The sequence below is a fragment of the Sus scrofa genome, chromosome 5 (assembly GCF_054392235.1).
Source record: "Sus scrofa isolate SSC_HxYL_T2T_F1_AM1 chromosome 5, Sscrofa_HxYL_maternal_Yorkshire_Landrace_v2.0, whole genome shotgun sequence".
NCBI lineage: Eukaryota > Metazoa > Chordata > Mammalia > Artiodactyla > Suidae > Sus > Sus scrofa.
Window position 1 is genome coordinate 89,014,972 of NC_139387.1, and position 13,672 is coordinate 89,028,643.

The window sequence follows — 13,672 nt, forward strand, 5'->3', positions numbered from 1 at the left end:
AAAGGAGCTTAAAAAAAAAAAAAAAAAAGAATAACAGAGCAAATGGCCAAAATACTAATCAGTCAGAATGCAATCTGGTTGAACCATTCTATCTTTAATTGTGGGAAAGTCAGGTCCCTGATCCATCATAAGCTCCTTCTGGGAACTGCCAGACAGGAAAGACAATAGCTTTCTGAGAACTCCCAAGTTGCACCAATTCTAAGGCAGGTTGAGAGGGATTTGCTATATTATCTATTTCACAATAACCTGTAGATTCTTCCCTAACTTTAGGAAACATAGACACCAAAGAGTTGAGTTTGCCCTAGCCTCTAGGACTCAAAAAAGTAGAGCATAAATTGTCATTGAGTGGGAAATGTTAAGGTCTTTATGTCTCATCAGAACAGAGTTTATCTAAATCAGAGTGAGATTCAGTTGACAGATGTTGTACAATGTGAGTTGCTTTCTGCAGTTGCCCACATCGAAAGCTCCAAGAAGATGATACCCCAGAAAATCTATCCTCTATTCTTACTGTAGTTGGAAGAGTAGAAGTAGAAGTGGCTTCCAGTATGAGGCAGCTTTGCCTGAACTTCTGGCTTGGGCTCTAGTAGCTCTTGTTTCTGGAGAGTAATTGTCTCTTTCTGAAGCTTTGGTTGCCTGTTTAATTTTATCAGAAGTAACACGGTATGCAGAAAAATCTGTAGGGACATGATTTCCTGTCTATGTATTCTGAGGAAGTAGCTAAGGCTAGAAGTGGTGGGAATCAGGACCAGTAAATACAATCTCTCCTTGTTAGTTTTCCCTAAAATGCTCTAAACATGACTGTAACCAGATTCCATCTTAAGAGCTCCTCTCTGAACTTTTCAGATTGGCTATTTTGGAAATGGCTATTACAAGGATTCCAAACTCATGTTTAGAATTAATTATCCCTTTACTGAGTACCAGTGAAAGTACAGCATTGTACTGTAGGGAAGGTAGAGGTCATACAACAAAATATTGTAAAAGATCATCCATCTATCAAAGATGTGCAAACCAGGTAGTAGTGTGTATTAGACCAACCTGGAGTTGAATCCTAGCTCTGTAATTTAGGAGCCATAGGACATTAGGCAAATCATGTAACTTCTCCTAAAGCAATTTTCAATTCATTCATCCAACAAATATTTTTGAGAATCTGATATGTTCCCCAAACAGCACCAGACACTTTGAAACAAAAATGGAAGTAGAGTATCTATTCCATTGAGGTATGTGAGAATTAAGTGAGATAACTAAAATATGAAATAAAGAATCAAATATAATATATCCTTAATAGGAGTTCCTGCCATGGCACAGCAGAAACAAATCTGACTAGTATCCATAAAGATGTAGGTTCAATCTCTGGCCTCACTCAGTGGGTTAAGGATCCAGCATCACTATGAGCTGTGGCGTAAGTCACAGACACGGCTCAGATCTTGTACTGCTGTGGCTATTGTGTAGGCTGGCAGCTGCAGCTCCAATTCGACCCCTAGCCTGAGAATTTCCATATGTTACAGGTGTAGCCCTAAAAATAAATAAATAAATTAATTAATTAAAAAAATTTTCAAAATGCCAGTGGTTATTTCCATTATTAATTAACAAATACTTATTGAGAACCTAGCAAAAATCACGCACTATGCTGGGGGGGGATATAAAGGTAAACAATAACAGGTTATGAAGAAGCCATCATGGGAGTTCCCTTGTGGTGCAGCGGGTTAAGGATCCAGTGTTGTCATTGTGGCTCAAGTCATTGCTGTGGCCTGGGTTTGGTCCCTGGCCTGGGAACTTCCAGATGCCATGGGTGCAGACAAAAAAACCCAAAAACAAACAAAAACTCACCAAAAATGAAGAAGCCATGATGGGAAGGCTGCTGAGGAAGGGAGTGTTCTGAATGGTAGAATGGACTTAGATGTGACCAAGGGATGCCCAGGAGGTGTAAAACACATGCACATGGCATTTGAAGAAGATGATTCCAGCAGTCAGAATTGGTGAGCTTGCCATCAGGCGGGTTTAGTTAGAAGTCTATTCGACAACCCAGGAACTCATCAATACAATCTATAATAACTCTGGGCAAGTTGAGAGGGAAAGGCTGACTTTCAAAGCTATGATAAAGGAAGGAGGAAGAAAGAAGGTGAAGAATGATGAATGAGCAAGTGCATACAGATGTCACATAAGCAAGCCAAGACCAAGAGAGTAAGCAGAGAGGCTTGAGTGTTAAAGATTAAAAGGGGACACTAAGTTGTTAAATACACAGCCACTCAAACATACATATATAGTTAGGCTACATTTTCAGTCAACACTAAGGATGGATAGCACTATGCAGTGATGTTTTTAATAACTGCTGACAGTAAAAGTAATATGAGGTATTACCTCACACCAGTTGGAATGGCCAACATCAAAAAGTCTACAAACAATAAATGCTAGAGAGTGTGTAGAGGAAAGGGAACCCTCCTACACTGTTGGTGGGAATGTAAGTTGGTACAATGACTATGGAGAACAACAGTATGGAGGTTCCTTAAAAAACTAACTATAGAACTACCATATGATCTAGCCATCCTACTCCTGGGCTTATATACAGAGAAAACCATAATTTGAAAAGATCCATGCACCCCAATGTTCATTGTAGCTCTATTTACAATAGCCAAGACATAGAAGCAACCAGAATGTCCATTAGTGGAGGAATGGATAAAGAAGTTGTGGCACATACATACAATGGAATATTACTTGGCCGTGAGAAAGCATGAAATAATGCTATTTGCAGCAACGTGATAGAGATTATCATACTAAGTGAATGAAGTCAGACAGAGGAAGACAAATATCATATAAGAACACTAATATATGGAATCTAATAAAAATGATACAGTATAACTTACAAAACAGAAAAGAATCAAAGATTTCAAAACCAAACTTAGGTTTACCAAAGGGGAAATGAACGTGGCAGTGGGGGGAGGGGAAGGATAAATTTGGAGGTTGATTGATATACACACACTATTATATATAAAATATGTGGGTAACGAGGACCTACTGTACAGCACAGAGAAATGTACTCAATATTTTGTGGTAACCTATATGGGAAGGAATCTGAAAAGGAATGGATATAACTGATTTACTTTGCTATACACCTGAAATTAACACAACTTTGTAAGTCAACTAGAGTCCAATAATTTTTTCTAAAAAGTATTACTTGCTGAATGTACATAATAATGGATAATTCGGAAAAGTATTTAAAAGTTAAAATCACTTGTCATCCTGATACCCAAAGGGTCACGGGACCCCCAGTAGGCCAGGCGTAGAGTCAGCCTCTGGGGACAGAGCATGTGGGAAACCTCTCTCTTTCTCTCCATTTTGACAAAGGGCAGGACATCACCCTACCCCCAAACACCAACTTATGCCTAAAACCTCTTTTGATTGATCAAAACTGCATTTGTTAAAATCAGGGAATGAACACACTTCCTATCTAGAGACCTTGAGCACAAATGTTTACATGTGCGACTCTATGCACGTGTTCGAGTGGTATGAGTGTGTGGGTCACATGCACACTTGTTCCCCTTAATGGTAAGAAAAAAACAAAACACTGTTTATTTTCTTGTCACTACGGAACAGAACCTTCGTAAAATATGAATGATACAGCCAAGGCAAGCGTGCTGTGACTTCCTTTTGGAAACTATCAAGGAACAGTAAGTGCAGGAGCCCAAATGCAAAGTATGGGAGGAAAAACTTAGAACTAGGAAATGTAATCCACTAACGTGAGTTTTCTTTTATGCAACTCAGAAAGGACTATCCTCACTGTTCAGTTTTCGTGAGGGAGGACCAGCAAGTGCACCTTTTGAAAACCACTGCTGGGATGGTTAATAATGTGTGTCAACCTGGCTAGGCCACAGTACCCAGATATGAGTACTCTAGATGTTTCTGTGGCAGTATCTCTTAGATGAGATTAGCATTCAAACCAGTAGACTTTGAGTAGAGCAGATGACCCTCTGTAAAGGGGTGGGCCTCACCCAATCAGTCAAGTGACTTTATAGAAAGAGAGTGGTCTCCCTGGAAGAAGAGGGAATTCTTCCAGCAGACCATCTTTGGGCTCAAACTACAATTCTTTCCTGAGTCTCCAGCCTGTGGGCCAACCTTGAAGATTTTGGACTTGCTAAATGGCCACAATCACATAAGCCAACTCCTTAAAATGTGCTGATTGAGAGAGACAGAGAGAGGGAAAGAGAGAGGGGTAACAAAGAGATAGATGATGGATAGATAGGCAGACAGGTCCTGTTTTTTCCATTTCTTTGGGGAACTCTCATTAATACAACTGGGTTTAAAGATTTATTCTGCTCTCTGAGGGAAACTGAGGTCTTTAGCAAGGAATTATCAAAAGGAGTAAAGTGTGTGCTTCCTTGGCACACCTTCATTCCACACTCAAGGGTCTATGCTAGGCTGAGAATGACTTACAGACTCCAAAGATCTATGCTTCCCCAGTGAACCATTAGCAAAGGCCCCGCTAGATTCTGTGTCTCCTCCTCAATCGATTACTCAAACTTCTGTTTATGCAGGGAACCCTCGCATGAGGCCACGAAGCCTCACATGAAGACAAGATTCTCAGCAGCCACCTTCAGGCTCTAGGCTCTGTGCCCTGCTCTCAAAGAGTGCAATAAAACCTCCTTAATTGACCCACATGAAGAGTGGGATGCTCTGATGAACCAGTTTTTCCAGGAAGGTCAGGCTCATCAGAAACAAGACCTTTTTGTCTCAACCCTTATTGCAGAAAGACTTTATCAAGTGTAATCACTTTGTTCTTCCATTGAAATCTACTTACCAAGGTATAAACACTACAATTAAATCTTTCAAAATGGAATCTCTGGAAAGCCATTGGGTGATCAATCTCCACCTCACTTCTTACCCAGCACTGCTCAGACTGACTTAGGTTATGATGTAACCCAGGTCTGCTGTTGCATATTTACCTTGAGGCACTGTGTCATTCCCAGAATTAATCACATACTTAGTTCCATACAAATCTTCGTTTACAAGAGAATCATGAGGGAATTAAGATTGTTTTCCAGTCTTTCAGCTCTGTAAAAGCTACTGATGGGGAGGAGAGGGGACTAAAGAGCCTCCACAGTACAGGAGTCTGAAAGCATGATTGTCACCCCAATACTGGGTACCTTCTCATTCCCATACAACTTTGCCTATGCTGTTTCCTCTGCCTGGAATAGCATATACTGTTGTTTTGGGGTTTTTTTTCCATCTTGAATGTGAACTCAGGCCTCAAGATTTAACTCAACTGCTATTCAATCTACCTAGCCTTTTCAACATCTCCCAAGCTCTATGAAAGACTGGAATGAAAAAGACTGTGAGCTTAAAGGGTATCTAAACGATCAGCAAACATTATTAATACATTCATATGGTGGCATTTTCTATATACAGGGTCTTTGCTACCTGCTTTTGTCCTTGTGGCTAGGTTGGGCTTTTCCCCTAAACACTGCGATGATGCCCAAATGTAAAATCTTCAAATGCCAATTACATTGTTTTTTTTGTCATAACTGTCTTACATCTGTAATAGAATTTAATTTAAAAATATTTTTTCTTAAGTTGATTTTTAAGACATAGAAATATATATTTTAAAACTAAGCTTTAAAATATCTACTTCAAAAACAGTATCACTTGCTCTAAGCAGAAAGTATTCTTCAAAAAAAACAAATAACTATAAAAACAAAAAAAGTGTTATTAAGTTCTAGATAAAACCATTTCATGGAATGACTTTGGGCTTAAGGTTCATTTTGTTTTTGTTTTTGTTTTTTTGTTTGTTTTGTTGTTGTTGTCATCCAAAAGGGAGATTAGCAAGTGTTAGAGAGGAACTGAAGACTGATTCGTACTAAACTGAGACTGTTTTCTCAGTAAATTTAGGCTAGAAGAAGAATTAAAAATGGAACCATTCCACACTTACGTGATTCTTTTTTTTTCCTTTCAAATCTTTTTTTCCCCTTTCTTTTTCCTTCTGAAAATTATAATTTTGTCTCAGTTAATGTTCTTTATATGTATATTTTGGTCATGCCTGCAGCATGTCGAAGTTCCCAGACAAGTTCGAATCCCAACAGCAGTGACAACACTGGATCCTTAACCCATTGCAGCCACCAGGGAATTCCTAGGTTTCTTGAATGCCGTGTCTTCGACCATCAGTGTTTGAGCCCACATTTGAACACTGATGTTGTATAAAGAGAGCAGAACAAACAGGGGGCTTGGATTTCAGCTCCATTTTCAAGCTCCTACATTTGTTACATTAAAACAAGTCACTTTTCTATCCACTGCTCCTCCACCCCTCTTTTCTTATTTATAAAAATGAAGAAATTGTTCATTTCATTCTCAAAGAGTTTATTATCCTTCTAGGTGAAATAGTTTACCTTTATCATCATTTATTTTCCAGACTCTGATTCAACCAACAAAATGTGTGGAGCCCCCACCAGGTGTAAGCACTGGGAGTGGGGCCCTGGAGACGTCATCCATGCTCTCATAACGTTTAGCATCTTTCTGTCTCCCTTTAGCACTTTCCCCTTTTTAAAAAGTAGAGCCAATTAAACACCTAGCTTATTTGTTTCAAAAGATGTGCTCAGTTTAAAGTATATTTGAATCTAGAGCTTTTCTATAACACCCTATGCCTCCCAAACTTCGCGCAGCAATGGTCAAGATTGCGGTGGCAGTTTCCCCGAAGCCCACTAGAGGGCGCGCACATTTTTCGATTCCAAAAGAAAGCACTCTTTGGGTACTTGCCCCTGAAATTTGGAATTGGTGTCTCCTTTCCTCACTTTTCTCTTCAACTAGGGGCAATTGCGGTGAGCCCTTAGGTTCTCTCACTCCACCAATCCACCCTCGCCCCATGCAGTGACTCCTCATCTGCCATTACGAAGAATTCTTTTGCTCCCAAAACCACAAAAGTTTTGCTTCTGACTGTTCTCAGCATTTGCCCTTTTGACATTTTAGAAGAAATAAGATCCAAGTTTGATGTTGAAAAGAAAGCATTGATTTCTTTAGTGGGAGGATTTCTTCTCCCTATTACTGTTTTCCCTAGCTGTGGGGGAAAAAGCTCCTCTGAGGATTTAAAGCAGTTCCTTTGAGCTAAAGATCTTTCTGAGGACTAACAGAGCTGCTTCTGAGAAGATCTTTTGGAGCTGACATTGGGTCCCTTGTTCAGCAGCATGTTGTATTTTTGAGGCCAGCCTTTTCCTCTGAGTTTTACGTTCTGAATTGACAAGCTCTTGATCTCAAACATTGGAGAATACACTCCCAGACCAACCCGCCTCCCAGTCTTGAGCCAAGAGACACGTCTAGTAGTTTACCCCAAGTTCTGTGCCTGGTGGGTGGCCCCTGGACCTTAAACTTCACCCTCTGTTTGGTTCCAGAGTCCTCTTACCTCCAAATACCCTTCGTGAGCTTTTCTTGAGAGTCAACAAAGACATTAATGAAATAAATTGTGGGTCTGCCCCATTGCACATGGGAATGAGATTAGCTCCTGCATGAGGAACTCTGCAGTTGTGGGGAAGACTGGGGACATGGCTCGAGCAAAAAGAGTGGGGCACAGGGCCTGGCCCACCCCTTTCAGTGACTCTCAATCAGCTTGCTCTTTCAGGAGATGAACAACTTTTTTTCTTTCTTTTTTTTTTTAAGAAAGGTGTCAGAAGTCTTCTGAGACTGCAGCTTTATGCAAATATGCTACTCAAGAAAAAGGCTTTAGGGGAGAGTTATTTATATCCCGCAGGCATTACACATGCAAAAGGTGAAACTGTGAATCTCTGCGTCTCCAGGAGTGGATGTTCTCATGATGAGCACATCCTTGCTATTTTGGTGGCACACAATTCCCATATCTAACTGTCAGATTGTTCCAGGCAGGAGACTACAGAATCATTCAGTAATTTTAGACTGACCCTGTACATTTCTCTCCAGTGGGGCTTCTTGACCTGAACTTTTCCTGGGGATTAGATTTACTACCGCCGTGGACCCTCCAGTAATAGGTGCCTTCATCTCTGTCTCCTAAACAGGTGCAGGACTCGGTCATTAAAAAGTCATCGTGTGGCACATTTATTGCCCTTTGGCTTTCATGTTGACTCCTGGAATTAGCAAAGAAAATGGCCATTTCCCTAGGAATTATTGCCCCGCTCTGTTGCTGGCTCGCTCTACCCAGAAATATAGACCATGCTCCACGTTGACGTATACAATAATCACTTCAGGAAATTGCTTTCCCTATTGGAAACGGAGAGCTCACCCTGGAATGTTTCCACAGCACAGCTGATGATAATTACGACTCACTGAAATTTTAGTTTTCTTTGATTGTGACATAAAAACTGGGACATAAATTAAAACCCAATTATCCTTTAAGGGTAATTGGGGTTATAAAACCAAGAGACAGCGAGTCAGTGTGTGGATATCGCGGGAGCAGAATGTCTGATGGAACAGTATGCGTTCCGTCTCCCAAGCAGCCTTTCAGTAGAACGCACGGGGGTAAGGTAATCTTTGCCCACAGTGTGCCAAGAGAGAACCTCGGACTGGGTGACAGCCTTGGAGACGTGCAGTGGGCTTCTAGGACATCTTGGAATGATTAAAATAAGCAAAAATGGCCATGAGAAACTTGTGGCCTTTACCTGCGAAGGTGCGGGGGCTGGAGTGAGGCACTCAGTGCCAAGACAGCCTGGACCGACTCTGCACACATGGACATGGCAGCTATTTCCACCTTCGAGATGGGTGCAGTTCTTCAGCTTCATGCTGTCTACATCATCAAAGTACACGCGGGGAGGTAGAGCTTTTTTTTTTTTTTTTTTCCCACAAACTGTGTGATCTGCAAAGCTGCAGAAAAAAAAAAAAAAAAGATTTTGGTAAATCAAGTCTTAAGTCCAGTGCACTAAGGGGAGCTCACCGGAGGAAGTCTTGGATGAGTCTCTAAATACAGGAAATGCCCACACACCTGCAGATGCCTCCCGGTCTACCTCTCGAAGAGGCATATTTGCAGATGCTTCAGGTTAAATCACATCCCCTGAAACTTCCCACCTTTGTACCCCAAAGCCTCTCATGGCACACTCCACCCCCTCCATTCTGGATTTTCAATAGGGTTTCACTTCCTTATCTTTCTGGAGAAAGTGTACACTTTTCTTATTTTAAAAAGGGCATATAGCCACCACATGACAGTGACGTTTTCTTCTCTGTCTCTAGCACTTGCTGCAAGCCCCTATGGGGCCTTGACTGTGATATGCGTGGTTGGGCACGTAGTAGGTACACACTGACGGATGCTGAAGGCGGGGCACCATTGAAATGGCAAAACTCCGGACGCCTAACTTGTCTTTCTTGAAAGTAAACAGTGCCACAAGTGATTAACTACAGAAGACTTGAGCAAACTCAACACCCTTTCAAAACCAACTGGGTTTTCCTCCAAGGACACTCACCTCAGCAAACAGCTTTCTGGCCACAAGACAACATAAAGGCCCAGACGAGAGTTTCTAGCAGACCTCTGTTTTCAGTTGATGCATCAGTGTGTCTGGGTCCCCTGAGAATCAAGAGAGAGAGAAATACAAAGTCCAGGCTATTTCCACCATCCCTGAGAAATCATGCCTGGATAGACCTCCAGGGAGAGTGGTATGTCTGACCTGAGCTTTTGCAATCTTATTTCATAATCCACTTTCTTATCTCCTACTTCGCAAAACCAAAGAGAAACTGGTACAAACTGTATCGGCAAAAGATCAGGACTTGATTTTCAATGGTGAAGGCAAGTATACATTATTAATAGCAAAACAGCTGGCTTGGACCATGTTGCCGGCCACTCATCCAGTTGAGAGATTTGAATGACATCATAACCCTTGAGAGGGTATTGCTAGCCAGCTGGTGTTATTTAGAATACACAAAAATTGGAGAAAGAAAATGCACTCACGTGAACACACACACACACACACACACACACACACACACACACAGGTTCAAGTTATGCAGAAAAATATGAACAATGGGAAAATCATTTGCCCCTCAAGTGCCCTTCCCCTGGGGTGGGGGGACGGGGGGAGATAAGCAGCCTAGTAGAGGAAGGAAGAAAAAGATTTTATTTTATTTTTTCAGTTGGCTTTACAGCTCAGCAGAATCTTTGCCCTGTCGTGGGCAAAAAGCATGAGACAGTGTCCTAAAGGGAGCCAATTGCAAAGCTGCCTGCCCTTTTCCAGTTTCTAGGAAATGAGATCATTCCCCTCGCTTGGCAACTAGGATGAGGGGGTCATCCCAGCACTGTCTTCCAATCTAGTTTATCCTGGTCATTTGAGGGTTAAAATTGTAGGGTATGCTTGAGATGGTCTTTTCTTCATTTTTTTTTTTCTCAATTTTGCGTTGGCTCTGGAATATAAAATTGCTCGCCCATCCTCCACGTATATTCTTTTCATACGGGTAAGGTGTATTAGCAGATGTGTGTGTCTTCCTGCCCAATAGAAAGTTAATCAGAGGACAGCATCAGTATTTTAATGTCTGCTCACCCTGTCACTAACACACATTCTTTTAAGGGAAAAAAATGCTTCTGTGCTCTAGTTTTAAAATGCAAAGGTATGATGTTATTTGTCACCATGCCCAAAAAAGTCCTTACTCGATAACTTTGCCAGAAGAGGGAGAGAGAGAGAAGGCAAGCGTTCCCCCAGCTGTTTCCTGTCTACAGTGTCTGTGTTTTGTAGATAAATGTGAGGATTTTCTCTAAATCCCTCTTCTGTTTGCTAAATCTCACTGTCACTGCTAAATTCAGAGCAGATAGAGCCTGCGCAATGGAATAAAGTCCTCAAAATTGAAATGTGACATTGCTCTCAACATCTCCCATCTCCCTGGATTTCTTTTTGCCTCATTATTCCTGCTAACCAATTCATTTCCAGACTTTGCACTTCAGAAGCAATGGGAAAAATCAGCAGTCTTCCAACCCAATTATTTAAGTGCTGCTTTTGTGATTTCTTGAAGGTAAATATTTCTTACTCTTTGAAGTCATTGGGGAATTTTCTTTAAATTGTGTACTGTTTGCTTCTGCCTAGAAATGTTCTTCACTTTAGAATTTTCATTGTTTCGGCACTGGGAGTTATTTATAAATTGCTGAATATGCAATTCTGTGGGATCTGAAAAAATAGCTCCGGGAGATAAATGCCTTTGCACAGATATCTGTGTGAGTAGAAACTATTGCAAGGTACTTATGCTAAATCCTCCACTTCTGCAGGGCTTGAGTGCTGTCATTATAGAAGATTCCTTTAAATCCTGTCTATGGTTAAGGGCTATAGAGCATGGATATGAACTTTTGGATTTTTTTTTTTTTTTTTTTTTTGCAGGTGCAGATGTTTTATTTTTAAGACCATGTTCGTGGGGGGGGGGGGGTGCTGTGTGTGTATGTATATGTGTGTGTGTGACTTGTCAGGACTTTTATTACAAGGCATGTCACAGAGTTACATTTTAAATGATATTAAAGCTTTTAAATATGATCTTTGGAGCTAAGGTCCCGGAACTCTCTGCACTTATGCCCAGAGAGCCAAAGTTAGAGCGAAGTTTAATTTGCTCTTCTGAAAAAGAACTCCTTAAGAACTCTTGCTGACCTTGCATATTCGTATAATTTAAACAAATGCATACTGTATATGGAAAGCGGAAACTTTCTAGCAACTGCTATTCCAAGTTTTTTTCTTTTGAAGAGGACTCTCACAGGCAAAGTTTGGACTTGGGGTTTCGTGTTGTTAAACTCTGATTTTATGCTCGGTGTTGTAAAGTCTCTTTAGGTAAATTTGGCCAGTGCTGTCAATGCACCGACTTCTCGTTTCCAATCACTGGCCCTAGTTCAAGTTTCCATTCTCAGCAAAATTATATCCTTCAAGACTTGTGTTTTTCCAATTTGCAAGCACTTTTAAGCCGCTGTCACTGGCTCCCCGATGCAATTGCCTCAGGGCTCAATTCATAAAACGTCCCTACCACTAGGTATGGTACTCATTTGCTGCTTTTAAATACTCCACCACTAGGACTTTTCTCAGGCAAGTAAGTGGCTCAGGAGTTAAGGATACGTCCTTGTCAGGCACCTGATTCCGCTGCCCTTGAGATGCCAAGGTGCACGCTGGGTACCTTGCTTTTAAAGAAATGAAGTCAATGTACACATACACCCTGAGGTCAGACAGCTGGGAGTTTTGTGTCCCTGGTTAGATGACCCTAAAAGAGGCTGTGGAGTGTGATCTCTGCATTAATTACAAGTTTGGAAAACTCCGAATGGACTTTCCATTGCCGTGTATGCTGAACTTTTCAGAAGCAAAGCTAGCCATAAGTTGTTGCTTTTTCCTGTACTTGGAGCAGGAAGTGGTTTGAGGGAGCTATGTGGTCTTTCAAATGTAATTCAATGAGTAAAGGTGTCTGCCAGGCAGAACTCACAAGCTGATTGTACTCTGAGTCTCAAGATTTATTTCCAAGTGTTTGAGTCAGAGGGAAGAGAGCAAGGGAGAGGACTGGAGCTGGGGTCACTGTTCAGGGTGGCTACAATAGGTGCACAATGGAAATTGGTGGCTTGATTGGGAGGAAAAGATTGACTCAAATCCCAGCTGTGCAATTTGTTCATTGTCTGAATGGACAAAAGGCAGTTTACCCAGGCTCATAGCATACCTGCCCGGGTGTCCCAATGTAACTAGATGCTTTCACAAACCCCACCCACAAAGCAGCACATGTTTTTAAATCCTCAGTATTCTATTCACATCAGTCTCTTAATACCCACCCTGACCTGCTGTAAAAGATCTGGAACAAACAAAAATGGTTACACCTACAGTGAGTATTTTCTTATGACTATTGCCCTCGAATTTTGCTGGGCATTTTTATTGTAGCCCAGACATTTGGAATCAATTGATATTCCAGTTATTTAAGATAAAAAGAAAGGTCTTTTAAATTTTGAATTTGTGAATGATTTTTGAGGAAAAAGTGCTCTGCATTTTTTTTTCCTTTTTTCTCTTTTCTTTCTGGTCCTTCTTTCCTTTCTCTCTCTCAGATTTTTCCTTTCTCTATCTTCATTTCTTTTGTGTTTGGCAAAATAAAAGGCCAAGTAAAGGATGAACATATGGGGCCACTTGTTTTGAACTTTTAACTCCCAAGCAAATTCCTTATTGTTTTCTTTTGGGGGAACATAATGTGATAAATTCTCTGGTTCTCTGTGGGTGTACTGGACTGTTCCCTGAACTAAAGAAAAATGCACTAGAGGTTCTATCTTGTCCTAGAACTGTAAGTGCTGATATTTATCTGAGAACATAACTCAGCAAAAAAAAAAAAAAAAAAAAAAAAGAAAGAAAGAAAAGAAAAAAAAGAATAACAATGAAAAGGAAAAGGAAAGGGAAACTATAAGAAATCAATCTTAAATTCTTAAATGCTAAAGATTTATCTGCATTGCTGGGTTTTAATGTGTTATATAAAAGAAATAACCATTAAAGTACAATTTTGACATCTGATGAAGTTCTTAGCTCACTAAGGTTGTGAGTTGACTAACTTACCCCCTGGATTTCATGAGAACTGAAGAACTTGAAGGCAACTATAGTTGCAGGTGCTTGGCCTTTAGCATCACTATAAACTCAAAGAAGGGAGGGATGGAGGAAATAGGGATTGGCAGAATAGCATACACTTGAGAACTGGCCCATTGTTGGAGTATGGGTCTGTTCAATTATGAGTTTTCTTTTTGAAAAGGGCAATGAAGTCC

At 40.8% G+C, this 13,672-nt stretch overlaps 2 protein-coding genes across 11 annotated transcripts in view; one reads left to right on the plus strand and one right to left on the minus strand.

Moving 5' to 3' along the window:
* LOC110260784 (uncharacterized) overlaps positions 1–13,672 on the minus strand; it is a 566,816-nt gene that overhangs the window by 313,473 nt on the left and 239,671 nt on the right. For all 5 annotated transcript variants that reach the window (XR_014804181.1, XR_014804179.1, XR_014804188.1 and 2 more), the window contains 2 exons: positions 9,402–9,502; positions 8,607–8,808 (listed from right to left, as the gene is read on the minus strand). The gene's annotated coding sequence lies outside the window, so the exon portion shown is untranslated. The remainder of the gene's footprint in view (positions 1–8,606; positions 8,809–9,401; positions 9,503–13,672) is intronic.
* Positions 10,689–13,672, plus strand: part of IGF1 (insulin like growth factor 1) — a 132,818-nt gene continuing 129,834 nt past the window's right edge. For 4 of the 6 annotated variants that reach the window (XM_021091140.2, XM_005664198.4, XM_005664197.4 and 1 more), the window contains exon 1: positions 10,689–10,935. In XM_021091140.2, the coding sequence (XP_020946799.1) occupies positions 10,873–10,935 (63 nt within the window). In that variant the 5' untranslated portion in view covers positions 10,689–10,872. Of the gene's footprint in view, positions 10,936–12,684; positions 12,757–13,672 lie in introns of those variants that run through there. The other 2 variants (XM_005664199.4, XM_005664196.4) reach the window with 1 other exon arrangement.